The 26,261-nt window shown below is 44.1% G+C and overlaps 1 protein-coding gene across 1 annotated transcript; it reads left to right on the forward strand.

Moving 5' to 3' along the window:
• The first annotated feature begins 19,086 nt into the window (after positions 1-19,086).
• LOC141048180 (histone H1.5-like) lies at positions 19,087-19,452 on the forward strand. The gene has a single exon (XM_073543640.1). It carries the CDS (start codon positions 19,087-19,089, stop codon positions 19,450-19,452), a length of 366 nt encoding a protein of 121 aa, XP_073399741.1.
• Positions 19,453-26,261: the final 6,809 nt, after the last annotated feature.

Here is a 26,261-nt window from a genome sequence, read left to right on the forward strand (position 1 = left end):
CCATCCTAAGCATGAGCATCCCACTTATGCGTCTGCTCATGCAAACTTTGACGCACCTTAAGGAGCAGGCGTCTGCAGCCAATGTTGATGAGGAGGAAGAGGAGGAGGGAATCCTTGATGACATTCAGCCATTGTCTGCTCAGGGACCTCTCCTGGACGAGGTGGAGGAAGAAGAGGAGGAGGAGGATGATGATGGGGATGATTACTTAGGGGAGGAGGATGCATCTCGTGGGGCAAGTGAAAATGTTGGCGTGGCAAGGTCTGGTACAGGGTTTGTGCGTGACTGGAGGGATGTGGATTTGCCAGAAAGTGCTCCTCCAACCAGCACTCGCAGTGCATCATTGACACCGGGAACATTGGCCCACATGTCAGATTATGCCTTGCGGATCCTAAAAGGGACCCCCACATTGCCAAAATGATGAACGACGACGACTACTGGTTGGCCAGCATCCTGGATCCACGCTATAAAGGCAAATTCCAAAACATCATGCCACAGGAGAACCTTGACCTAATATTGGCTAATAAACAAGCAACTCTGGTAAATCGGTTGCTTGAGGCATTCCCAGCACACAGCAGCGGTGATGGTTCTCACACGAGCCGTACGGGCCGGGGGCAGCTTGGCAGAGGTGTTCGTGGTGCACACAGCAGAAGTGGCGTTGGAGACAGGGGTTTCATGACAATGTTGTGGACTGATTTTTCAAATACCGCTCACACAACTGGTAATACTGCATCGATGGAAAGTGACAGGAGACAGCAGTTGTCAACCATGGTTACAAACTACTTTTCCTCCCATATCGATGTTCTCCCACACAGGTCATTCCCCTTTGACTATTGGGCCGCTAAACTGGACACCTGGCCTGAATTGGCACAATATGCCTTACAGGAGCTCGCTTGCCCAGCTGCAAGTGTGCTATCGGAAAGAGTCTTCAGTGCAGCTGGATCAATCCTGACAGAAAAAAGGACCCGTCTGTCAACCCAAATGTGGATGATCTAACCTTCATTAAAATGAACCATGCATGGGTTTCCAAGGATTTTGTCCCACCTTCCCCTGATGACACATAGGGTGACAGAAAAATGGCTTGCTTTGGTCCACCTCTTCCTAGGACTTGACCTATTTCGCCTTTTGCATCAGCTGAATGTCCAACATCAACATATGCCACTTTATAAAACTCCCTAACTGTGCTGCCTCCCCCCCCATGGCCGGGGTCACCACCTAGCGCACGACACCGTGCGAGTGCCGTTGCCCTGGACAGGTGGGTAGGCCGACTCTTGGGCGCGGGCACTGGCACAGGGTCCCTCATAGTGCAATCAAGTGTCTCTGATGGTGGTGGTGCACACCCGCCATCAGACACACCGCTGTACTATGAGGGGCCCAGTGCCAGTACCGATGCCCACGAGTGGGCTCCCCTTGCTTGGGCAGGGCCCCAGCATTTGCAATCTTTACCTCTCCCTGCTCCTCCGCTGTGTAATCTGGGCCGTCAAATCCATACTGTGCCTGACACCGTCTGAGCCTGCCTCCTGAGACATACAGTGGGGAAAAAAAGTATTTAGTCAGTCAGCAATAGTGCAAGTTCCACCACTTATAAAGATGAGAGGCGTCTGTAATTTACATCATAGGTAGACCTCAACTATGGGAGACAAACTGAGAAAAAAAAATCCAGAAAATCACATTGTCTGTTTTTTTTTCATTTTATTTGCATATTATGGTGGAAAATAAGTATTTGGTCAGAAACAAAATTTCATCTCAATACTTTGTGATATATCCTTTGTTGGCAATGACAGAGGTCAAACGTTTTCTGTAAGTCTTCACAAGGTTGCCACACACTGTTGTTGGTATGTTGGCCCATTCCTCCATGCAGATCTCCTCTAGAGCAGTGATGTTTTTGGCTTTTCGCTTGGCAACACGGACTTTCAACTCCCTCCAAAGGTTTTCTATAGGGTTGAGATCTGGAGACTGGCTAGGCCACTCCAGGACCTTGAAATGCTTCTTACGAAGCCACTCCTTCGTTGCCCTGGCGGTGTGCTTTGGATCATTGTCATGTTGAAAGACCCAGCCACGTTTCATCTTCAATGCCCTTGCTGATGGAAGGAGGTTTGCACTCAAAATCTCACGATACATGGCCCCATTCATTCTTTCATGTACCCGGATCAGTCGTCCTGGCCCCTTTGCAGAGAAACAGCCCCAAAGCATGATGTTTCCACCACCATGCTTTACAGTAGGTATGGTGTTTGATGGATGCAACTCAGTATTCTTTTTCCTCCAAACACGACAAGTTGTGTTTCTACCAAACAGTTCCAGTTTGGTTTCATCAGACCATAGGACATTCTCCCAAAACTCCTCTGGATCATCCAAATGCTCTCTAGCAAACTTCAGACGGGCCCGGACATGTACAGGCTTAAGCAGTGGGACACGTCTGGCACTGCAGGATCTGAGTCCATGGTGGCGTAGTGTGTTACTTATGGTAGGCCTTGTTACATTGGTCCCAGCTCTCTGCAGTTCATTCACTAGGTCCCCCCGCGTGGTTCTGGGACTTTTGCTCACCGTTCTTGTGATCATTCTGACCCCACGGGGTGGGATTTTGCGTGGAGCACCAGATCGAGGGAGATCATCAGTGGTCTTGTATGTCTTCCATTTTCTAATTATTGCTCCCACAGTTGATTTCTTCACTCCAAGCTGGTTGGCTATTGCAGATTCAGTCTTCCCAGCCTGGTGCAGGGCTACAATTTTGTTTCTGGTGTCCTTTGACAGCTCTTTGGTCTTCACCATAGTGGAGTTTGGAGTCAGACTGTTTGAGGGTGTGCACAGGTGTCTTTTTATACTGATAACAAGTTTAAACAGGTGCCATTACTACAGGTAATGAGTGGAGGAAAGAGGAGACTCTTAAAGAAGAAGTTACAGGTCTGTGAGAGCCAGAAATCTTGATTGCTTGTTTCTGACCAAATACTTATTTTCCACCATAATATGCAAATAAAATGAAAAAAAAACAGACAATGTGATTTTCTGGATTTTTTTTTCTCAGTTTGTCTCCCATAGTTGAGGTCTACCTATGATGTAAATTACAGACGCCTCTCATCTTTTTAAGTGGTGGAACTTGCACTATTGCTGACTGACTAAATACTTTTTTTCCCCACTGTATATTTTGAATGTGTACGCTATCCATACATGTTATCCGGGGATACGGTACCCTTTCTAACCTTTGTGCAATCACGTGCAATCCATACTGGGCCTGACACCGTCTGAGCCTGCCTCCTGAGACATATATTTTGAATGTGTATGCTATCCATACATGTTATCCGGGGATACGGTACCCTTTCTAACCTTTGTGCAATCACGTGCAATCCATACTGGGCCTAACACCGTCTGAGCCTGCCTCCTGAGACATATATTTTGAATGTGTACGCTATCCATACATGTTATCCGGGGATACGGTACCCTTTCTAACCTTTGTGCAATCACTTGCAATCCATACTGGGCATAACACCGTCTGAGCCTGCCTCCTGAGACATATATTTTGAATGTGTACGCTATCCATACATGTTATCCGGGGATACGGTACCCTTTCTAACCTTTGTGCAATCACGTGCAATCCATACTGGGCCTGACACCTTCTGAGCCTGCCTCCTGAGACATATATTTTGAATGTGTACGCTATCCATACATGTTATCCGGGGATACGGTACCCTTTCTAACCTTTGTGCAATCACATGCAATCCATACTGGGCCTAACACCGTCTGAGCCTGCCTCCTGAGACATATATTTTGAATGTGTACGCTATCCATACATGTTATCCGGGGATACGGTACCCTTTCTAACCTTTGTGCAATCACGTGCAATCCATACTGGGCCTAACACCGTCTGAGCCTGCCTCCTGAGACATATATTTTGAATGTGTACGCTATCCATACATGTTATCCGGGGATACGGTACCCTTTCTAACCTTTGTGCAATCACGTGCAATCCATACTGGGCCTAACACCGTCTGAGCCTGCCTCCTGAGACATATATTTTGAATGTGTACGCTATCCATACATGTTATCCGGGGATACGGTACCCTTTCTAACCTTTGTGCAATCACGTGCAATCCATACTGGGCCTAACACCGTCTGAGCCTGCCTCCTGAGACATATATTTTGAATGTGTACGCTATCCATACATGTTATCCGGGGATACGGTACCCTTTCTAACCTTTGTGCAATCACGTGCAATCCATACTGGGCCTAACACCATCTGAGCCTGCCTCCTGAGACATATATTTTGAATGTGTACGCTATCCATACATGTTATCCGGGGATACGGTACCCTTTCTAACCTTTGTGCAATCACGTGCAATCCATACTGGGCCTAACACCGTCTGAGCCTGCCTCCTGAGAAATATATTTTGAATGTGTACCCTATCCATACATGTTATCCGGGGATACGGTACCCTTTCTAACCTTTGTGCAATCACGTGCAATCCATACTGGGCCTAACACCGTCTGAGCCTGCCTCCTGAGACATATATTTTGAATGTGTACCCTATCCATACATGTTATCCGGGGATACGGTACCCTTTCTAACCTTTGTGCAATCACGTGCAATCCATACTGGGCCTAACACCGTCTGAGCCTGCCTCCTGAGACATATATTTTGAATGTGTACGCTATCCATACATGTTATCCGGGGATACGGTACCCTTTCTAACCTTTGTGCAATCACGTGCAATCCATACTGGGCCTGACACCGTCTGAGCCTGCCTCCTGAGACATATATTTTGAATGTGTACGCTATCCATACATGTTATCCGGGGATACGGTACCCTTTCTAACCTTTGTGCAATCACGTGCAATCCATACTGGGCCTAACACCGTCTGAGCCTGCCTCCTGAGACATATATTTTGAATGTGTACGCTATCCATACATGTTATCCGGGGATACGGTACCCTTTCTAACCTTTGTGCAATCACGTGCAATCCATACTGGGCCTGACACCGTCTGAGCCTGCCTCCTGAGACATATATTTTGAATGCGTACGCTATCCATACATGTTATCCGGGGATACGGTACCCTTTCTAACCTTTGTGCAATCACGTGCAATCCATACTGGGCCTAACACCGTCTGAGCCTGCCTCCTGAGACATATATTTTGAATGTGTACGCTATCCATACATGTTATCCGGGGATACGGTACCCTTTCTAACCTTTGTGCAATCACGTGCAATCCATACTGGGCCTAACACCGTCTGAGCCTGCCTCCTGAGACATATATTTTGAATGTGTACGCTATCCATACATGTTATCTGGGGATACGGTACCCTTTCTAACCTTTGTGCAATCACGTGTAATCCATACTGGGCGTGAGAACGGCTGGCGAGCTGTTAAGCAAGCTACAGCACCTGTGGTTTGCACACGTAAGTTTTTCATTTTTTCAGGAATGACGGTTAGGCTTAATTCCGGAACTGCAGTTGACCTGCACTTACTGGGAAATCATCGTTCGCGGGTAATAATTGTAATCAGTGATCCCCATCACTAACGTTGTTCAGCGGGTTATCTGCACCTGTAAGCGACAAACGCTGGCCTTTTCAGTGTAGCGCACATGCAGCCACGGACATGTAAGGGCATGACACACCAGTTATTGGCCAATCTCATGTTCCAGAGCCTCACGTGTCCCTCTAGTAAGCCGGACTCGGACCTCGGGGCATGACGGAGTCTCGTTCGTTAACGGAATTAAGCTTGCAATGTGTGCATCTGTTCTGTAGCTGGCATGGTTGAGGTTTCCCAGGTGGAGTCGAATTTAACCGTAGGCTCCACTCCTGGTGGTGCCCTTCTGGACATTCCTTTAAGGTTCAGCTTTGCAACCATACTGCCCATGTAAAACAAACACTTTGCCTTCATGAACGCTGTTTGGAGGGTCATGACTCGTGGGAATAACGCCGCCCAATCAGTTAACCTGCTAGAGAGATCCTTCGTTGCTCCCAAGCATGACATCACACTCCCTAGGAGGAAGGTAATGCCACTGTGGCGACCGTACTCCTGGGGGCGACACAAGTGCACTGATGCCCAGCCACTGCTCGATGAATCTGCTGGTACATTGACCCAGACCACTACATTCCCCTCGCACGCTACACGGCCTGAATCTGACCCTGATGAAACTCAGGTTACCCTTCCCATATTCAGTTCCAACTTACACGGTGACAAAGAGGAAGCTGCAGATGAAAGTGCAGGTTCGGCCCACCCGCCATCAGACACACCACCGTACTATCAGGGGCCCTGTGCCAGTGCCGTCGCCAACGAGTGGGCCCCCCCTGCTTGCTCAGGATCACAGCACTTGCAAGGTTGAAATACTGTGCAGTGAGATGGAAGATGGGGACGACGAGGAGTCCAGACTAGTACAGGGATTCCCTAGCGAGGAGACTTATTTGATTGTTTTCAATGTTGGGACAGCAATTTTTGGGGAGCACGTTACTCTGGAGAATGATAGATGGGGCCCACCATACACTGGAACATTCCAAAGGTGGACATCAGACACTGGAGCAGCATTTACAGGGCCCATTATACACTAGAGCATTAGAAATGGGGCCCATTATGTTTGGAGCATTATTTGGGCCCATAAGACAGTGGAGCTTCATCCATGGGGACCAACATATACTGTAGCATTATGTGGAGCTCATCATATACTGTTTCAAACATTATATGGGACCAATGATTCTGTATGGAGAAATAGATGGGCCTAGTCATGAGATGTAAAAAGTGAAGTATTTTTCATTGTACTATACCGCTATTTCTCTGCCGTATCGGAGCATGATGAGTTGTGGTATATGTTAAAGGGGCGCTCTTTCGCCCAGGGCACATGAAAACCTGGAGCCAGCCCTCCCCCCCCACAACTTTAGCCAAATAACCCCCATTTTTCAGTGCGTAACTTGTATTATGAAGTTAATTAAGGTTGACAAGCTTAAGTAAGAAGAACTGATGCTTTTGGCATTCAAATGGGCACTGTAGGTGTGTTTCCTGTCCTCCTCTCACTGCCGACTTTTATTCCCCATTGACTTACATTGGGTTTCGTGTTTCGGGACGACCCCGACTTTTCCCTATAATCGGACGATCTTGCTCGACCCGACTTTTGGAAAAGTCGGGTTTCACGAAACGAAACGCGACCCTAAAAAACCAAAAGTCGCTCAACTCTAATTGTTGATATAAAGGGTTGTTTTCGTCAGGATACCCCAATTAGCTTTGTTCTGTAAGAACATATAGTTGAAAATCAAGAGGGGTCTATGATCAAAAGCAGAAAAAAGTGTCTTTGGGTCCATTTATTTGAATAGGTGCCATGTAGTGATGAGCGAGCATGCTCCGAAGTGCTCGGTGCTCGCTCACATTTCTGGGGTTGCTCTGGGGGAGCTCAGGTCCCTGCCCTGCTTGCTTGGCGCTCTTTAGAGCATCAATCAACATGCAGGGATTGTCTGCCACACACTGTAATGCCGCAGCCATGTTGGTTGTGGCATTACAGTGATTGATTGGCCACACAGCATCATCAGGTCTATAAGAGACCGGGCAGCGACGTGCTTGTCACAGTCTGCTCTGGACATAGGCAGTGTAGGGAGAGTTGTTGCAGAGATAGGAACAGATTTGGTGGTGTATAAGTTAGTGTGGGAATACCATATTGAATACACAAATCCATCTAAACCAACAGTCCTTCTGAGGACTAATTACGGTGTATATAGATATCAGTGCTAGGTAGGCAGGCAGAGTATGTGGCATACTTCATTGCATACAGCAAGAGGGTTCATTCCATTACTGTCTGCTGCCTATTACAGAAATTTACTGTATATACATAGCCCCAGGTATCAGTGGCCACTGGCCAGTAATAATTTTTTTTGCATCTTAAGGGCTCATACTCACTTGCGAGAGACTCGCACAATTCTCGTGCGAGTCTCTAGCATGAAAAGCTGGCACTGCCGCCGGCACTTGGACCGGAGCGTGTGGCTACATGTATTTCTATGCAGCCACACGCTCCGGTCTGAGTGCCGGTGGCACTGCTAGGTTTGCATGCAAGTGAGTATGAGCCCTAATCCTAACTATTTTCTTCACAAGCAAACCAGAGCACACTTTTTTTTTTGCTTAATTTGCTTGTTGGCACTGCAGAATACAGCCAGATCCTTTCCATAACACAGCGTGAAAATCCAGCTATTTTAAACAGGGGTTTGGCTGTTACAGTGATCACATCTGAGTGCGCAGAAAATGCGCCCTTATATGGGCTCCTGTAAAATTTTGTTGGAGTGTCTTATACAAGCTATTGATTCCAGTTTGCAAAAAAAATAGTTATCTACAGACCAGCTATTTTAAACTCAGCCATTTGTAGTGCCTGTGCAAAATATTGTCCTCCATTTAAAATGGGCAAGGTGCGTGGCAAGGGACGTGGAACTGGACATGATGGTGATGGTGCATGCCGAGGCCGTGGGCAAGTTGAAATTATGCCACAACAAACACCCACATCTTCTCACCCGACCTTCCTATCCCAATTACTAGGGGATCGCAGCAGCACACCAGAACCCAGAGCAGTGTCAAAAGGTTGTTGGTTGGATAGCGGATAATGCTTCCTGTCAATTTGCCACCACCACCACCCTACCTTCCACACAGTCAAGTCTGAGTAGCAGTGAGTTTGGACTGCATATTCCTCACCCTGATCCTCCTTCCTCCCACCATGCAGAGTGCCCGGAGACAACTGATTCCACACTTGGACACTCCGAAGAGCTGTTCACTTATCTATTTATAGATTCAGGCCTCTCACCCGGTCAATTTGAAGCGGGGCACAAGGAGATCGCATGTAGCGATGCCCAAATATTTGAGCAGCCACGGTCACACGAAGGCGATGATGGGAAAGTGTTATAAGAGGTGGACGATGATGAGACAATTGCCAGAAAGTCAGGAGGAGGACCAGGGTGCAGAAGTTGAGGACAAGGTAGTGGATGATATAGTAACTGACCCAAGCTGGCAGGAGGACATGCAGAGTGAGGACAGCATCACACAGGGGGAGTGAGGCGTAGCACCCCAAAAGGCGGGAAAAAGCAGTGTGGTGGCAGCAGACATAAGGCGGGCAACCGTTCCCCGTAACACCAACACGACGGAAGTTGCCTGTCCAACTATTAGGTCTTCCCGAGTCTGGTTTTTCTTTAAAGACTCTGACGATAACCCCATAAAGGACATTTGCACCACCTGCCATGCCAGCATCAGCAGGGGTAGCAAAACTACCAGCCTCACCACCACCAGCATGATCAGGCACATGGCAGCAAAGCACCCGAATTTGTGGGCCGGAGCCCAGGTTCCACGAACACTGTCTGCGGGTGACACCACTGCTTCTTCCGCTGTTGTGCGTGCAAGCCAATCCCCTTGTCCATGGTGCATGTGACGATGCCTCCTGCCCTGTATCTGTCATTGCACACACTCAACTAACACCCTCATCAAGCACGTCCACGTCCTTGTTCCAGCATAGCGTTTAGTTGCCCATACCCCAGTCCTTGGAATGCAAGCACAAATACACAGCCAACGCCCCACAGGCCACACTACTAAATTCACATATCTTGGCTGCTTGCGCTCAAAATGTTGCCTTTTAGGCTTGTGGAAATGGAAGCTTTCTGCAATCTGATGGTGGCACCATCCCTCGGTACTCATTTCCAGCCGCCACTGTGTCTCCTAGTGTGCCGCCCCAGCATTACACAAGCACTTGTCCCACATTAGCCGTGCCCTCAATAAAGCAGTTACTGGGAAAATACACCTAACCACGGACACGTGGACAAGTGCTTGTGGCCAGGGACGATACATCTCGCTGATGGCACACTGGATTAACATAGTAGAAGCCGGGACCCAGTCGGACCTTTGGATGGAACACGTCCTCCCATCGCCAAGGATTGCGGGCCCTAAGTCAATCAGGGTTGCCCCAACAGTCTACAGCTCCTGCACCTCCTCCTACTCTTCAGCCTCCATCTCTGAAATGACCACATCAGTCATAAGCTGGAAGCACTGCTGCACTGTGTCAGCCAAGCGTAAACAGGCTGTACTGAAGCTAATATGCTTAGATGACAGACCGCACAATGCTGAAGAGTTGTGGAAAGCTCTGAAGGAGCAGGCAGATCTGTGGCTGACAACGCTGAACCTACAGCCAGGCATAGTCATGTGTGACAATGGCCGGTACCTTATGGCGGTTTTGAAGCAAGGCGAGCTCACACACGTACGAAGCCTGGCCCAAGTGCTTAAACTCGTTGTTCAATGGTTTCTCAAAAGCTACCCGGAGCTGCTGGATCTGCTTGTCAAAGTACACCACCTGTGTGCCCATTTTAGAAAGTCAGCTACAGTTTCAGCTACCCTTGCCGTGTTTCAGCAGCATTTGCAGCTTCCGTTCACCAACTGTTGTGTGATGGCCCCATGCATTGGAACTCTACACTACAGATGTTGGAAAGGATTTGTGAGCAGAACAGGGCAGTTGTTGACTACCAGCATCAACAAGGCTGTCGGTATTCAGTTCAGACTCCAAAACTTTGAGCACTCCACAAAGATGGTGAGCGGCGATGACGCGATTAGTGTCACCATCCCACTTTTCTGAGTTCTGAAAAGCTCTCTGCTTACAATCAAAGAGGATGCATTGCAGGCGGAGCATGATGAGATGGAGCAAGGAACCATACAGAGTGATTACACATTGCCCAGCCTCATCTCATCCCACTGTGGATTGGGTGACAATGAGGAAGAGGAGGAGGAACAGGAGCTAGTTTCATGCGCTATAGATGGTACTACAAGCACAACTGTCATATTGTCTGTTCAGCGTGGATAGCTTGAGGACAGGGAGGAGGATGAGGAGAGCATGGTCAGTCGTCCTCTTGGTGGGGACACGGAAGTCTTGCCTGTTAGTAGTCTGGCACGCATGGCTGACTTTATGGTGCTCTGCCTTTCCCGTGATCCTCATGATCCCCAAATTTTGGGTGCCAGTCATAACTGGTTCGTGACTGTCCAACCAAATGCCCAACCAGCGTATAGATAGGGGCTATTTATACGCTGGTTGGGCATTATCATGGGCAAGGGATCGCTGATTACTATGTACTTTATATTACTGGTTAATTAGGGTGGTTCACTGGACACTATGGTCAGTCCTGGTATCTTTGTTACCATGTTTAGCTTTTTCTGGCATTCTTTATAGTTACAATTGATGTTACCCTTTATCTTTCCTCTAGCTTGTGGACAGGATTCCTTTGATTGCACTAACGCAGCGCACTTTATGTACTATGCACTTTGGATGTTTGATATGTTAGTGTGCTCTCTTGTGCCTACATGGAAGACTCTCTGCACGAGGTTATTTTACATATGCCTTCCACCATTTCCATAGTCATTTCTGCTGACCACCTGTTTTCTCCATATGGATTACATCTCATATGGATGTTATTTTATAAATTGGTGTTTTGTATATTTGCATGAATAAAGATAATTGTTATTTTTATCTTTTTTTTTTCTGAATTTTCTTGACGTACCCACAATGTGGTTAGGAGATCCAGAAAACTCTCTTTGAATCGAATGTATTTTCTTCTTGAGAGGATCCTAGTATGCCAATATGAGGCTTCTTATGTCATTTTTGTTCTGGTATGTTTCTATAAAGTGCAATGACCCACTGGGAGAGCCCATGGGGTGCTAAAACAGCAGAACCCCCCCACAAGTGACCCCCTTTTACAAACTACACCTCTCAATGAATTCATCTATGGGTGCAGTGATCATACTGACACCATGGTGTGTCACAGAATTTTATACAATTGGGTAGTGAAGAAAAAATTTTCACCAGTGCAATTTTGTTTTAGCCCCAGATTTTACATTTCGCTCAAGAAGTGCATAAAAATGGCACCAAAATTTGTCCCACAATTTCTATTTAATGTGGCAATACCCCATATGTGACTGTACAGTACTACTTAGCCATATGGAGACAAACGGGATGAACGGAGCTCTATTTGCCTCCTGGAGCGCAAATTTTCCTAGAACAGTTTGCGGACTCCATATACAGAGCCCCTAATTGCTAGAAAAACAGAATTTCCCCTCAAGTGACCTCATTTTGGAAACTATACCCCTTGGGGAATTTATCTACAGGTGTAGTGACGATTTTGACTTCATGGGTATTTTCAAGAAGAAAGCAGCAATGAATGTTGCTGAGTGAAAATTGCAAACTGCCGCTGTAGCGACCAGTACACTGTAGTAACCTGTATGTAATGCCCAGCCTGTGCTTCTGGAAGCATGCACTAGTAAGTTAGGTGGGCTCTCACATCTTCAGAAATGCCAAACGTCGAAGCAATATGTGGTTTAGATACACTGTGGGGCTCAGAAGGGAGGGGGCATTTGGATTTAAGAGCGGATAATTTTCTGAATTTCTTTGGCGGGTAAGGAGCCACTTCGCTTTTCCAGAGCCTTTGTGCTACCAGTAACGTGGAAGCCCCTATATTTCCATCAACAGATGACAGAGTGCGGACTTGCTTTTGTTTGTGGATTGAGTTGAAGCTTTTGTTGGGAACATGTTACATAACATTTGGGATCATATTTATCTAGCGCTCTACGCTAAGCACTTACTTTGGGGTTTCCATCTAAAATCTCTGAGTGACGTGATTTATTATTCACTATAATGAGGCAGCAGAGTTACTCTAGACTCTGTTCAGCTGTGTCCTTTTCAGAAGTGCACAAAACTGTGGCTGACGGCACTTTCATGCAATCCTAAAAAGATGGACACCGCCAGATAACAGGTCAGATGGCATCCACAGTGTCTCCATCTGTCTCATTATAGGGAATATTCCACCAGAGGTTCCGTTTGAATCACGTATTTCAGAGATTTAGACAGAAACCCAGATGCAAACGCTCAGCATAGAGCACAGGATAAATGTGCACTGAGCCTTACTGCGATCTTTGTGAGCAAAGTTGAAAAAAATGAACAGCAGGTGAATTGGGTTTATTTATTTTTTATGCCATTCCTAGTGTGGTATAAGTGATTAGGTGATTTTATTCTTTGGGTCTGTGCGATTACAGCGATACCAGATTTATATTGGGTTTTTATGTCTGGCTCCTGTAACGCACTAAGGCTAGTTTCAGACTGGCGTTTTTTGCCAGCAGCGCACGCGGCCGCTAAGCCCTGCCCGCTGCCCGCCCCCTTCGGTCATCTCCGCCTAGTATCACACACGGCTGCATGCGATCTGCACGCCCTATCTTTAGCATAGGGTGCGCAGACCGTGCGCTAGTAGAATTTTGCGCGCACTGTGCCCTTTTGACGGTACTCCGAGCACACCAAAATGCAACATGGTGCGTTCGGCACGTGCGCTGCTGGCAAAAAATGCTAGTCTGAAACTAGCCTAAAAGATGCTTTTTATTGCAAAAAATAGTCTTTGCATCACCACATTTTGAGACCTATAATTTTTCAATATTTTGGTCCATAGAGTCATGTGAAGGCTTGCTTTTTGGGGGACGAATTGACGTTTTTAATTGTACCACTTTCTGGCATGAAATTTTTTCATTGCGTTCTATTCCGATTTTTGGGAGGCGGAATTAACAAAAACCAGCAATTGGTGGGGGGAGGGAGGTTTATGCTGTTCCGTGTGTGGCAAAATTGATCAGGCAGTTTTCTTCTTTGGGTCAGTACGATTACAGAGATACAGTGCCTTGCAAAAGTATTCGGCCCCCTGGAACTTTTCAGCCTTTTCCTACGTATCAAGCTTCAAACATAAAAGATACCAAATGTAAATTTTTGGTGAAGAATCAACAACAAGTGGAATACAATTGTGAAGTTGAATGAAATTTATTGTTTATTTTAATTTTTTTGGAAATTCAAAAACTGAAAAGTGGGGCGTGCAATATTATTCAGCCCCTTTACTTTCAGTGCAGCAAACTCGCTCCAGGAGTTCATTGTGGATCTCTGAATGATCCAATGTTATCCTAAATGACTAATGATAAATATAATCCACCTGTGTGTAATCAAGTCTCCGCATAAATGCACCTGATCTGTGATAGTCTCAGGCTAAGTGCACACGTACTTTTTTGCCCTGCAGATTTTTCCACGCAGAATTGAAGAAATCCACAGGTCAAATGACCTGCATTTTTCCTGCGGATTTCTTCCTTTTTTCTTGCGGTTTTTGTGCGGTTTTCCCCTGCGGATTTGGAGAGTGGAGCAGGTGGAAAACTGCACAAAAGAATGCTACTGTACATCACAATGCAGATATGCAGCGGTTCTGCATGGTAAAATCCTCTGCGGATCCGCTGGAAATCTGCATCGTGTGCACATGGCCTCAGGGTTTTGTTTGAAGCACAGAGCATCATGAAGACCAAGGAACACAACAGGCAGGTACGTGATACTGTTGTGAAGTTTAACGCCGGATTTGGATACAAAATGATTTCCAAAACCTTTTTAAAATCCCAAGGAGCACTGTGCAAGCGATCATAATGAAATGGAAGGAGTATCATACCACTGCAAATCTACCAAAACCCGGCCGTCCCTCTAAACTTTCATCTCAAACAAGAAGACTAATCAGAGACGCAGCCAAGAGGTCCATGATCACTCTGGATGAACTGCAGAGATCTACAGCTGAGGTGGGACAGTCTGTCTATAGGACAACAATCAGTCGTACACTGCACAAATCTGGCCTTTATGGAAGAGTGGCAAGAAGAAAGCCATTTCTCAAAGATATCCATAAAAAAAAAATTTTTTTAATTATTATTATTATCATTTTAGTGTCAAGCAAAAAAGGAAGCACACTGTAGCGCCAAACCATGCAAACATGAAAATGAATAATGAATTGCATTACTGCATTAGAAGTATGAAAAATTGAGAAAGTTTAGCGCATAAAATGGCCAAGTTATGTGTACCTGGAAGCCAACGTTAAGGCATTTCTCGTTTTCCAGGTCCCTATTCTATGCCAATCCTGTCAGAAGGTATTCATTTACCTTCTGACTGAGCACTCCACCTGTTAGCTGCAGGTGTTTTTAATCAAACCAGGGCCATTTCCCCTCCACAGAGATATAGACTTCAGTCCTAACAGAGGATTTTTCATAGGTTCCCATTCAGATGGAGATAATAGTCTTAGTGAGGACCGCTCCTGGCACTTAGTGCTGGGTATCAGCTGTCAGAATCGGCTGACACCTGGCGGCGATAGTCCGCACACCACCCGTGTGCGAGGACGTAATAATCCATCCCTGGTCAGATAGACCCACGTCTCATGGACGTATTATTACTTCTGTCAGAAAGGCCTTAAAATGTTTTAGACATAACAGGTTATTTAATTTGTAAATCTACATGAGAATATTGTATAATCTTTTATGGAAGTTCATCTCGATCTTCATCTACCTAGCCAGGTTGAAGGTTCCTTCGTGTCATTCCTCCCAGCTGCTGAGTTTTTGCCATTATATCCGAGTCAGGCTGGATGTGCATAAACAGAATACAATTGAACCCTTGAGCTCTTTTATTCTATAACTGAATTCATGTAATACTCATATTAGGCTAGTTCCACATTAGCGTTTCTTTGCGCAGTGCATCGTGCGCAATGCAAACGCATGCAAAAAACGTATCATGCATTTTTTGCATGCGTTTGCGTTAATGCGCATTCGTCCTCTAGGGGTTAAAACCAGTGTCTAGACATTTATGCCAAAAACGCATGCGCACAAAAACGCAGACGAACACATGTCCATGCGCACGCCTGCGTTCTCAGACTGTAATGCGTTATTTTGTCGCATTCCGTGCGCAAGCTTTTTTTTACGCCTTTCAGCGGACTCAAAAATGCAACAGGTTGCGTCTTGCTCGCCTAGGCGCACATGACGAAAAAATGCATACGCACGAAAACGCATACGAACTCGTGCAAATGCAAGAGCATGCGCATGCCATGTTAAACATAGGTACGCATGACGCATGGACGCACAAAAAAACGCTAATGTGAAACCAGCCTTAGGTTTAAAGTGGTGGACTGGAACATAAAATGTATTTCCTAAATACAGCTTTGGCAAAAATTTAAGAGACCACTGCACAGTTTTATAAAAATCAGCTTCTCTACATGTCTGACAGCCATTCCATTCCAGTGTCAGTTGAATTTCATCCAGAGTACACCTTATTCTAATTAATGTGCTTCTGATTAGGTGATCACCTGAACCAAATCTTATTTAATGAAGGAAAGTATATAAAAAAAACCCCTACTGTGGTGTTCACAATCCTCTTGCAATAGGACAAGCTGGATGGCAAAACAAGTGCTAGTAATATCCCAAAAGTAATAGGAATGAAACAATAACTTTTTGTTTTCAAATAATTTTATTGTTTTTTTTAGAAATAAACAGGGTAGAGAAAGGAAGGTAGGAAGGGAGGGAAGAGAGTGGTGAATAAACAACCTTGTACAGGTACGGAAAAAAATGTAAAAACTAGAGAACCCACAAATAGGCATAGAATAACATATATCGAATAACAACATAAAAGAAAAAAAAATCGACAATCCTTATTATGGGGTAATATTCTTGGAAGGAGATTCAGCATCCCAGTACTAAAGCGCCCAAGTTTAAACTTTAAAATATAGTGCCTCTTGTTAAGTGTATTTGATATGAAATTTGTTGTTCCATGTCTTCCATTTTTTTTTGAATATTTGTGAATGTGATTGTTTATCGCAAATCTGCGTTCTAAATCGCTGTGTTGGCCTATCTTGTCAAGTATGTCTGAAAACTTGGGAACCTCTGCTTTCTTCCACCATTGTGCTAACATGGTCTTGGTCACTAAGATGATGTGTATGATAATGTGTCTTACCGAATCATCAAATTGTTCCATGTCTAAAGAAAGAAGTGCTCTTTCGGGTGTAATTGTGAAGTCCTTAGCAATGAGATTAATGTGCTGTGTGACTTGAAGCCAGAGGTTTTTGATTTTTGAACAACCCCAGAAAATATGGCAGAGGTTCCCTTGGTGTCCACAATTTCTCCAGCACAAGGAAGATAGCTCTGTCTTAAAATGCGATAACCTCGTCGGGGTATAGTACCACCTATTTAACAATTTGAAATAACTCTCATGAAGACCCATTGATATGTTGGAATTGTAAGTGTTTTTGATGGCATCGTTCCAGTTCTCGAGACGGATATCAGCACCAAAATCAGACTCCCATCTCTTCATGTATATGTTTTTGTGGCTCATTAGGTCTTTGACAACAGATCTATACAAATTATGCAGACTCCAGAGGTTTTTATTTTTAATGTTGCAGAATAGTGAAGATAGCATTTCATAATTCAAAGTCTTCCCTTTTATGAATTTCCAAATTCTGTCTTTCAACATGGTGTAAAAAACTAGCTCAGATGACGATAAATTATATTTAACCCTGATCTCACTGAATTTCAGGAACTCCACTCCACTAAAAACATCCCCCACCCTTTTAATTCCAGATTTCCCCCAAACCTCCGGTATCGGGAGATCATCCATCAGTGCCAATGAAGATAGAGGCAACTTTAAGATTTGCTCTGCTTTTTTGATATTTTTAGTTGGCTTAATGAGATCCCTCCAGGCTGAGATTATCGGCCGGAATATAGGATGAGATGAGTTCGCACTGGGCTTTTGCAGAAGGAAGTGAAAGAAAAGCTTTTGTAAGGAACCTCTATCACTAGCATCTCTCTCCAAGCCATACCAAGCTGGATGCGTCATGTTTTCAGTAAACCAGTGCCAGCTCTGTTTGATGAGCGAGGCCTGATAATAAGCGTATTTGTTGGGCAGTCCTGCGCCCCCATGTTTTTTATTTTTGTACATCAAGTCTGCAGATATTCTTGCTTTTTTACCTTTCCAAATAAATAGTCGGATGAGCTCTTGAGCTTTAGCAATGGTTTGGCGCGGAAAGCTAACTGGCAAAGTCCTAAATATGTTTAAAATTTTGGGAAGGATAAAAGTTTTAACTGCCAGAATCTTCCCAAAGATGGAAGTCTCTAGCTGAGCCAAAAAGGATAGATCGCCTGTAATAGTCTTTATAATGCTGTCTAAATTGGCCCTAACTGTGGCTTGGATTGATCCAGCTATTCTAATCCCTAGATAGACAATCTCTTTCTCCTCCCAAATGAACTGGGTTTGGGCCTTTATTTCGATAATTTCAGATTGTTTCATGTTTAGAGTTATAAATTTTGATTTGTTTGGGTTTATCTTAAAATAAGATGCTCTAGAGAATTTTTCTAGTTCAACTGAAAGGGCTTTAATGGAGTTTGCAGGATCCAGTAGCGTGAGGAATAGATCATCTGCGAATAATCCAATTTTAAAATTTTGTGATGGCAGTTCAAAGCCTTTAATATCATTGTTTATTCTTATTTTTTCGGCTAGGGGCTCTATGGCAAGCACAAATAGAAGGGGGGACAGGGGGCACCCCTGTCTCGTGCCATTGGTAATGTCGAAGGGGTCGGAGAGGAAATTGTTTGCATAAATCCTGGCACTAGGGCCCGAGTACAAGGCGAAGACTGTTGATAGAATCTTATCGTCAAAGCCAAATCTAGCGAGAGTTGCTTTTAAGTAAAACCAGTTTAGTCTATAAAACGCCTTCTCGGCGTCCAGTGCCAGAAAAGCAGTTTGGGTTCTCAGGTTGTTCGCTAAATTTATCAGATTCAACACCCTTCTATTTCTGTCTGAGGCCTGGCGGCCCTCTGTAAAGCCTATTTGATCATCCGCCAACAGACGTGGAAGGATGTTTTTTAATCGGTTTGCAATGATCTTTGAGTAGATTTTAATATCGCTGTTTATGAGCGATATCAATCAATCAAATTTATTATCGCCAAGTACATATTACATATATACAAGGAATTCTTTGTGGCAAAGAGGCAACATAATATATAACAACAGATACAACAAGTAACATCTAACAAGACAGATACAGTATATAGTCTACACATGACGATTTAATTGTTGAACAGAGTGTGGATAGAAGCTGTTCATATGGCGGTTGGTGCTGCATTTGGGGACTCTGAAGCGACGTCCTGAAGGGAGTAGTTGGAATGAGGAGTGTCCCGGGTGAGAGGGATCGGATGAAATTTTCAATGCGTGGGATCGAATACTCTTATCATAAAGATCCTGGATTTTAGGCAATAGGTGTTTAGGTGTGTTCTAGCTCCGCAGCATAGGATGGCAGAGACCGCGCCAGCCGCCGCTCCCCCTCCCGCAGAACCGGCCACCAAACCCAAGAAGCAGCCGAAGAAATCCGCCACCAAGAGCAGCAAGAAACCCTCCGGTCCCAGCGTCTCCGAGCTGATCGTGAAAGCCGTGTCAGCCTCTAAGGAGCGCAGTTGGGTGTCTCTGGCCGCCCTGAAGAAGGCGCTGTCTGCCGGAGGGTACGATGTAGAGAAGAACAACAGCCGCATAAAGCTGGCCGTCAGGTCTCTGGTTACCAAGGGCGCCCTCCTCCAGGTGAAGGGCAGCGGCGCCTCCGGGTCCTTCAAGCTCAACAAGAAGCCAGAGACCAAAGTGGCCAAGAAGAACCATACAGAGTGATTACACATTGCCCAGCCTCATCTCATCCCACTGTGGATTGGGTGACAATGAGGAAGAGGAGGAGGAACAGGAGCTAGTTTCATGCGCTATAGATGGTACTACAAGCACAACTGTCATATTGTCTGTTCAGCGTGGATAGCTTGAGGACAGGGAGGAGGATGAGGAGAGCATGGTCAGTCGTCCTCTTGGTGGGGACACGGAAGTCTTGCCTGTTCGTAGTCTGGCACGCATGGCTGACTTTATGGTGCTCTGCCTTTCCCGTGATCCTCATGATCCCCAAATTTTGGGTGCCAGTCATAACTGGTTCGTGACTGTCCAACCAAATGCCCAACCAGCGTATAGATAGGGGCTATTTATACGCTGGTTGGGCATTATCATGGGCAAGGGATCGCTGATTACTATGTACTTTATATTACTGGTTAATTAGGGTGGTTCACTGGACACTATGGTCAGTCCTGGTATCTTTGTTACCATGTTTAGCTTTTTCTGGCATTCTTTATAGTTACAATTGATGTTACCCTTTATCTTTCCTCTAGCTTGTGGACAGGATTCCTTTGATTGCACTAACGCAGCGCACTTTATGTACTATGCACTTTGGATGTTTGATATGTTAGTGTGCTCTCTTGTGCCTACATGGAAGACTCTCTGCACGAGGTTATTTTACATATGCCTTCCACCATTTCCATAGTCATTTCTGCTGACCACCTGTTTTCTCCATATGGATTACATCTCATATGGATGTTATTTTATAAATTGGTGTTTTGTATATTTGCATGAATAAAGATAATTGTTATTTTTATCTTTTTTTTTTCTGAATTTTCTTGACGTACCCACAATGTGGTTAGGAGATCCAGAAAACTCTCTTTGAATCGAATGTATTTTCTTCTTGAGAGGATCCTAGTTTGCCAATATGAGGCTTCTTATGTCATTTTTGTTCTGGTATGTTTCTATAAAGTGCAATGACCCACTGGGAGAGCCCATGGGGTGCTAAAACAGCAGAACCCCCCCACAAGTGACCCCCTTTTACAAACTACACCTCTCAATGAATTCATCTATGGGTGCAGTGATCATACTGACACCATGGTGTGTCACAGAATTTTATACAATTGGGTAGTGAAGAAAAAATTTTCACCAGTGCAATTTTGTTTTAGCCCCAGATTTTACATTTCGCTCAAGAAGTGCATAAAAATGGCACCAAAATTTGTCCCACAATTTCTATTTAATGTGGCAATACCCCATATGTGACTGTACAGTACTACTTAGCCATATGGAGACAAACGGGACGAACGGAGCTCTATTTGCCTCCTGGAGCGCAAATTTTCCTAGAACAGTCAGTACGATTACAGAGATACAGTGCCTTGCAAAAGTATTCGGCCCCCTGGAACTTTTCAGCCTTTTCCTACGTATCAAGCTTCAAACATAAAAGATACCAAATGTAAATTTTTGGTGAAGAATCAACAACAAGTGGAATACAATTGTGAAGTTGAATGAAATTTATTGTTTATTTTAATTTTTTTTGGAAATTCAAAAACTGAAAAGTGGGGCGTGCAATATTATTCAGCCCCTTTACTTTCAGTGCAGCAAACTCGCTCCAGGAGTTCATTGTGGATCTCTGAATGATCCAATGTTATCCTAAATGACTAATGATGATAAATATAATCCACCTGTGTGTAATCAAGTCTCCGCATAAATGCACCTGATCTGTGATAGTCTCAGGCTAAGTGCACACGTACTTTTTTGCCCTGCGGATTTTTCCACGCAGAATTGAAGAAATCCACAGGTCAAATGACCTGCATTTTTCCTGCGGATTTCTTCCTTTTTTCTTGCGGTTTTTGTGCGGTTTTCCCCTGCGGATTTGGAGAGTGGAGCAGGTGGAAAACTGCACAAAAGAATGCTACTGTACATCACAATGCAGATATGCAGCGGTTCTGCATGGTAAAATCCTCTGCGGATCCGCTGGAAATCTGCATCGTGTGCACATGGCCTCAGGGTTTTGTTTGAAGCACAGAGCATCATGAAGACCAAGGAACACAACAGGCAGGTCCGTGATACTGTTGTGAAGTTTAACGCCGGATTTGGATACAAAATGATTTCCAAAACCTTTTTAAAATCCCAAGGAGCACTGTGCAAGCGATCATAATGAAATGGAAGGAGTATCATACCACTGCAAATCTACCAAAACCCGGCCGTCCCTCTAAACTTTCATCTCAAACAAGAAGACTAATCAGAGACGCAGCCAAGAGGTCCATGATCACTCTGGATGAACTGCAGAGATCTACAGCTGAGGTGGGACAGTCTGTCTATAGGACAACAATCAGTCGTACACTGCACAAATCTGGCCTTTATGGAAGAGTGGCAAGAAGAAAGCCATTTCTCAAAGATATCCATAAAAAAAAATTTTTTTTAATTATTATTATTATCATTTTAGTGTCAAGCAAAAAAGGAAGCACACTGTAGCGCCAAACCATGCAAACATGAAAATGAATAATGAATTGCATTACTGCATTAGAAGTATGAAAAATTGAGAAAGTTTAGCGCATAAAATGGCCAAGTTATGTGTACCTGGAAGCCAACGTTAAGGCATTTCTCGCTTTCCAGGTCCCTATTCTATGCCAATCCTGTCAGAAGGTATTCATTTACCTTCTGACTGAGCACTCCACCTGTTAGCTGCAGGTGTTTTTAATCAAACCAGGGCCATTTCCCCTCCACAGAGATATAGACTTCAGTCCTAACAGAGGATTTTTCATAGGTTCCCATTCAGATGGAGATAATAGTCTTAGTGAGGACCGCTCCTGGCACTTAGTGCTGGGTATCAGCTGTCAGAATCGGCTGACACCTGGCGGCGATAGTCCGCACACCACCCGTGTGCGAGGACGTAATAATCCATCCCTGGTCAGATAGACCCACGTCTCATGGACGTATTATTACTTCTGTCAGAAAGGCCTTAAAATGTTTTAGACATAACAGGTTATTTAATTTGTAAATCTACATGAGAATATTGTATAATCTTTTATGGAAGTTCATCTCGATCTTCATCTACCTAGCCAGGTTGAAGGTTCCTTCGTGTCATTCCTCCCAGCTGCTGAGTTTTTGCCATTATATCCGAGTCAGGCTGGATGTGCATAAACAGAATACAATTGAACCCTTGAGCTCTTTCATTCTATAACTGAATTCATGTAATACTCATATTAGGCTAGTTCCACATTAGCGTTTCTTTGCGCAGTGCATCGTGCGCAATGCAAACGCATGCAAAAAACGTATCATGCATTTTTTGCATGCGTTTGCGTTAATGCGCATTCGTCCTCTAGGGGTTAAAACCAGTGTCTACACATATTTACGCCAAAAACGCATGCGCACGAAAACGCAGACGAACACATGTCCATGCGCACGCCTGCGTTCTCAGACTGTAATCCGTTATTTTGTCGCATTCCGTGCGCAAGCTTTTTTTTACGCCTTTCAGCGGACTCAAAAATGCAACAGGTTGCGTCTTGCTCGCCTAGGCGCACACGACGAAAAAATGCATACGCACGAAAACGCATACGAACTCGTGCAAATGCAAGAGCATGCGCATGCCATGTTAAACATAGGTACGCATGACGCATGGACGCGCAAAAAAACGCTAATGTGAAACCAGCCTTAGGTTTAAAGTGGTGGACTGGAACATAAAATGTATTTCCTAAATACAGCTTTGGCAAAAATTTAAGAGACCACTGCACAGTTTTATAAAAATCAGCTTCTCTACATGTCTGACAGCCATTCCATTCCAGTGTCAGTTGAATTTCATCCAGAGTACACCTTATTCTAATTAATGTGCTTCTGATTAGGTGATCACCTGAACCAAATCTTATTTAATGAAGGAAAGTATATAAAAAAAACCCTACTGTGGTGTTCACAATCCTCTTGCAATAGGACAAGCTGGATGGCAAAACAAGTGCTAGTAATATCCCAAAAGTAATAGGAATGAAACAATAACTTTTTGTTTTAAAATAATTTTATTGTTTTTTTTTAGAAATAAACAGGGTAGAGAAAGGAAGGTAGGAAGGGAGGGAAGAGAGTGGTGAATAAACAACCTTGTACAGGTACGGAAAAAAATGTAAAAACTAGAGAACCCACAAATAGGCATAGAATAACATATATCGAATAACAACATAAAAGAAAAAAAAATCGACAATCCTTATTATGGGGTAATATTCTTGGAAGGAGATTCAGCATCCCAGTACTAAAGCGCCCAAGTTTAAACTTTAAAATATAGTGCCTCTTGTTAAGTGTATTTGATATGAAATTTGTTGTTCCATGTCTTCCATTTTTTTTTGAATATTTGTGAATGTGATTGTTTATCGCAAATCTGCGTTCTAAATCACTGTGTTGGCCTATCTTGTCAAGTATGTCTGAAAACTTGGGAACCTCTGCTTTCTTCCACCATTGTGCTAACATGGTCTTGGTCACTAAGATGATGTGTATGATAATGTGTCTTACCGAATCATCAAATTGTTCCATGTCTAATGAAAGAAGTGCTCTTTCGGGTGTAATTGTGAAGTCCTTAGCAATGAGATTAATGTGCTGTGTGACTTGAAGCCAGAGGTTTTTGATTTTTGAACAACCCCAGAAAATATGGCAGAGGTTCCCTTGGTGTCCACAATTTCTCCAGCACAAGGAAGATAGCTCTGTCTTAAAATGCGATAACCTCGTCGGGGTATAATACCACCTATTTAACAATTTGAAATAACGCTCATGAAGACCCATTGATATGTTGGAATTGTAAGTGTTTTTGATGGCATCGTTCCAGTTCTCGAGACGGATATCAGCACCAAAATCGGACTCCCATCTCTTCATGTATATGTTTTTGTGGCTCATTAGGTCTTTGACAACAGATCTATACAAATTACGCAGACTCCAGAGGTTTTTATTTTTAATGTTGCAGAATAGTGAAGATAGCATTTCATAATTCAAAGTCTTCCCTTTTATGAATTTCCAAATTCTGTCTTTCAACATGGTGTAAAAAACTAGCTCAGATGACGATAAATTATATTTAACCCTGATCTCACCGAATTTCAGGAACTCCACTCCACTAAAAACATCCCCCACCCTTTTAATTCCAGATTTCCCCCAAACCTCCGGTATCGGGAGATCATCCATCAGTGCCAATGAAGATAGAGGCAACTTTAAGATTTGCTCTGCTTTTTTGATATTTTTAGTTGGCTTAATGAGATCCCTCCAGGCTGAGATTATCGGCCGGAATATAGGATGAGATGAGTTCGCACTGGGCTTTTGCAGAAGGAAGTGAAAGAAAAGCTTTTGTAAGGAACCTCTATCACTAGCATCTCTCTCCAAGCCATACCAAGCTGGATGCGTCATGTTTTCAGTAAACCAGTGCCAGCTCTGTTTGATGAGCGAGGCCTGATAATAAGCGTATTTGTTGGGCAGTCCTGCGCCCCCATGTTTTTTATTTTTGTACATCAAGTCTGCAGATATTCTTGCTTTTTTACCTTTCCAAATAAATAGTCGGATGAGCTCTTGAGCTTTAGCAATGGTTTGGCGCGGAAAGCTAACTGGCAAAGTCCTAAATATGTTTAAAATTTTGGGAAGGATAAAAGTTTTAACTGCCAGAATCTTCCCAAAGATGGAAGTCTCTAGCTGAGCCAAAAAGGATAGATCGCCTGTAATAGTCTTTATAATGCTGTCTAAATTGGCCCTAACTGTGGCTTGGATTGATCCAGCTATTCTAATCCCTAGATAGACAATCTCTTTCTCCTCCCAAATGAACTGGGTTTGGGCCTTTATTTCGATAATTTCAGATTGTTTCATGTTTAGAGTTATAAATTTTGATTTGTTTGGGTTTATCTTAAAATAAGATGCTCTAGAGAATTTTTCTAGTTCAACTGAAAGGGCTTTAATGGAGTTTGCAGGATCCAGTAGCGTGAGGAATAGATCATCTGCGAATAATCCAATTTTAAAATTTTGTGATGGCAGTTCAAAGCCTTTAATATCATTGTTTATTCTTATTTTTTCGGCTAGGGGCTCTATGGCAAGCACAAATAGAAGGGGGGACAGGGGGCACCCCTGTCTCGTGCCATTGGTAATGTCGAAGGGGTCGGAGAGGAAATTGTTTGCATAAATCCTGGCACTAGGGCCCGAGTACAAGGCGAAGACTGTTGATAGAATCTTATCGTCAAAGCCAAATCTAGCGAGAGTTGCTTTTAAGTAAAACCAGTTTAGTCTATAAAACGCCTTCTCGGCGTCCAGTGCCAGAAAAGCAGTTTGGGTTCTCAGGTTGTTCGCTAAATTTATCAGATTCAACACCCTTCTAGTTCTGTCTGAGGCCTGGCGGCCCTCTGTAAAGCCTATTTGATCATCCGCCAACAGACGTGGAAGGATAATCGGTTTAATCGGTTTGCAATGATCTTTGAGTAGATTTTAATATCGCTGTTTATGAGCGATATCAATCAATCAAATTTATTATCGCCAAGTACATATTACATATATACAAGGAATTCTTTGTGGCAAAGAGGCAACATAATATATAACAACAGATACAACAAGTAACATCTAACAAGACAGATACAGTATATAGTCTACACATGACGATTTAATTGTTGAACAGAGTGTGGATAGAAGCTGTTCATATGGCGGTTGGTGCTGCATTTGGGGACTCTGAAGCGACGTCCTGAAGGGAGTAGTTGGAATGAGGAGTGTCCCGGGTGAGAGGGATCGGATGAAATTTTCAATGCGTGGGATCGAATACTCTTATCATAAAGATCCTGGATTTTAGGCAATAGGTGTTTAGGTGTGTTCTAGCTCCGCAGCATAGG

This window comes from Dendrobates tinctorius, unplaced genomic scaffold, assembly GCF_039654945.1.
Source record: "Dendrobates tinctorius isolate UK_male_01 unplaced genomic scaffold, ASM3965494v1 ptg000133l, whole genome shotgun sequence".
NCBI lineage: Eukaryota > Metazoa > Chordata > Amphibia > Anura > Dendrobatidae > Dendrobates > Dendrobates tinctorius.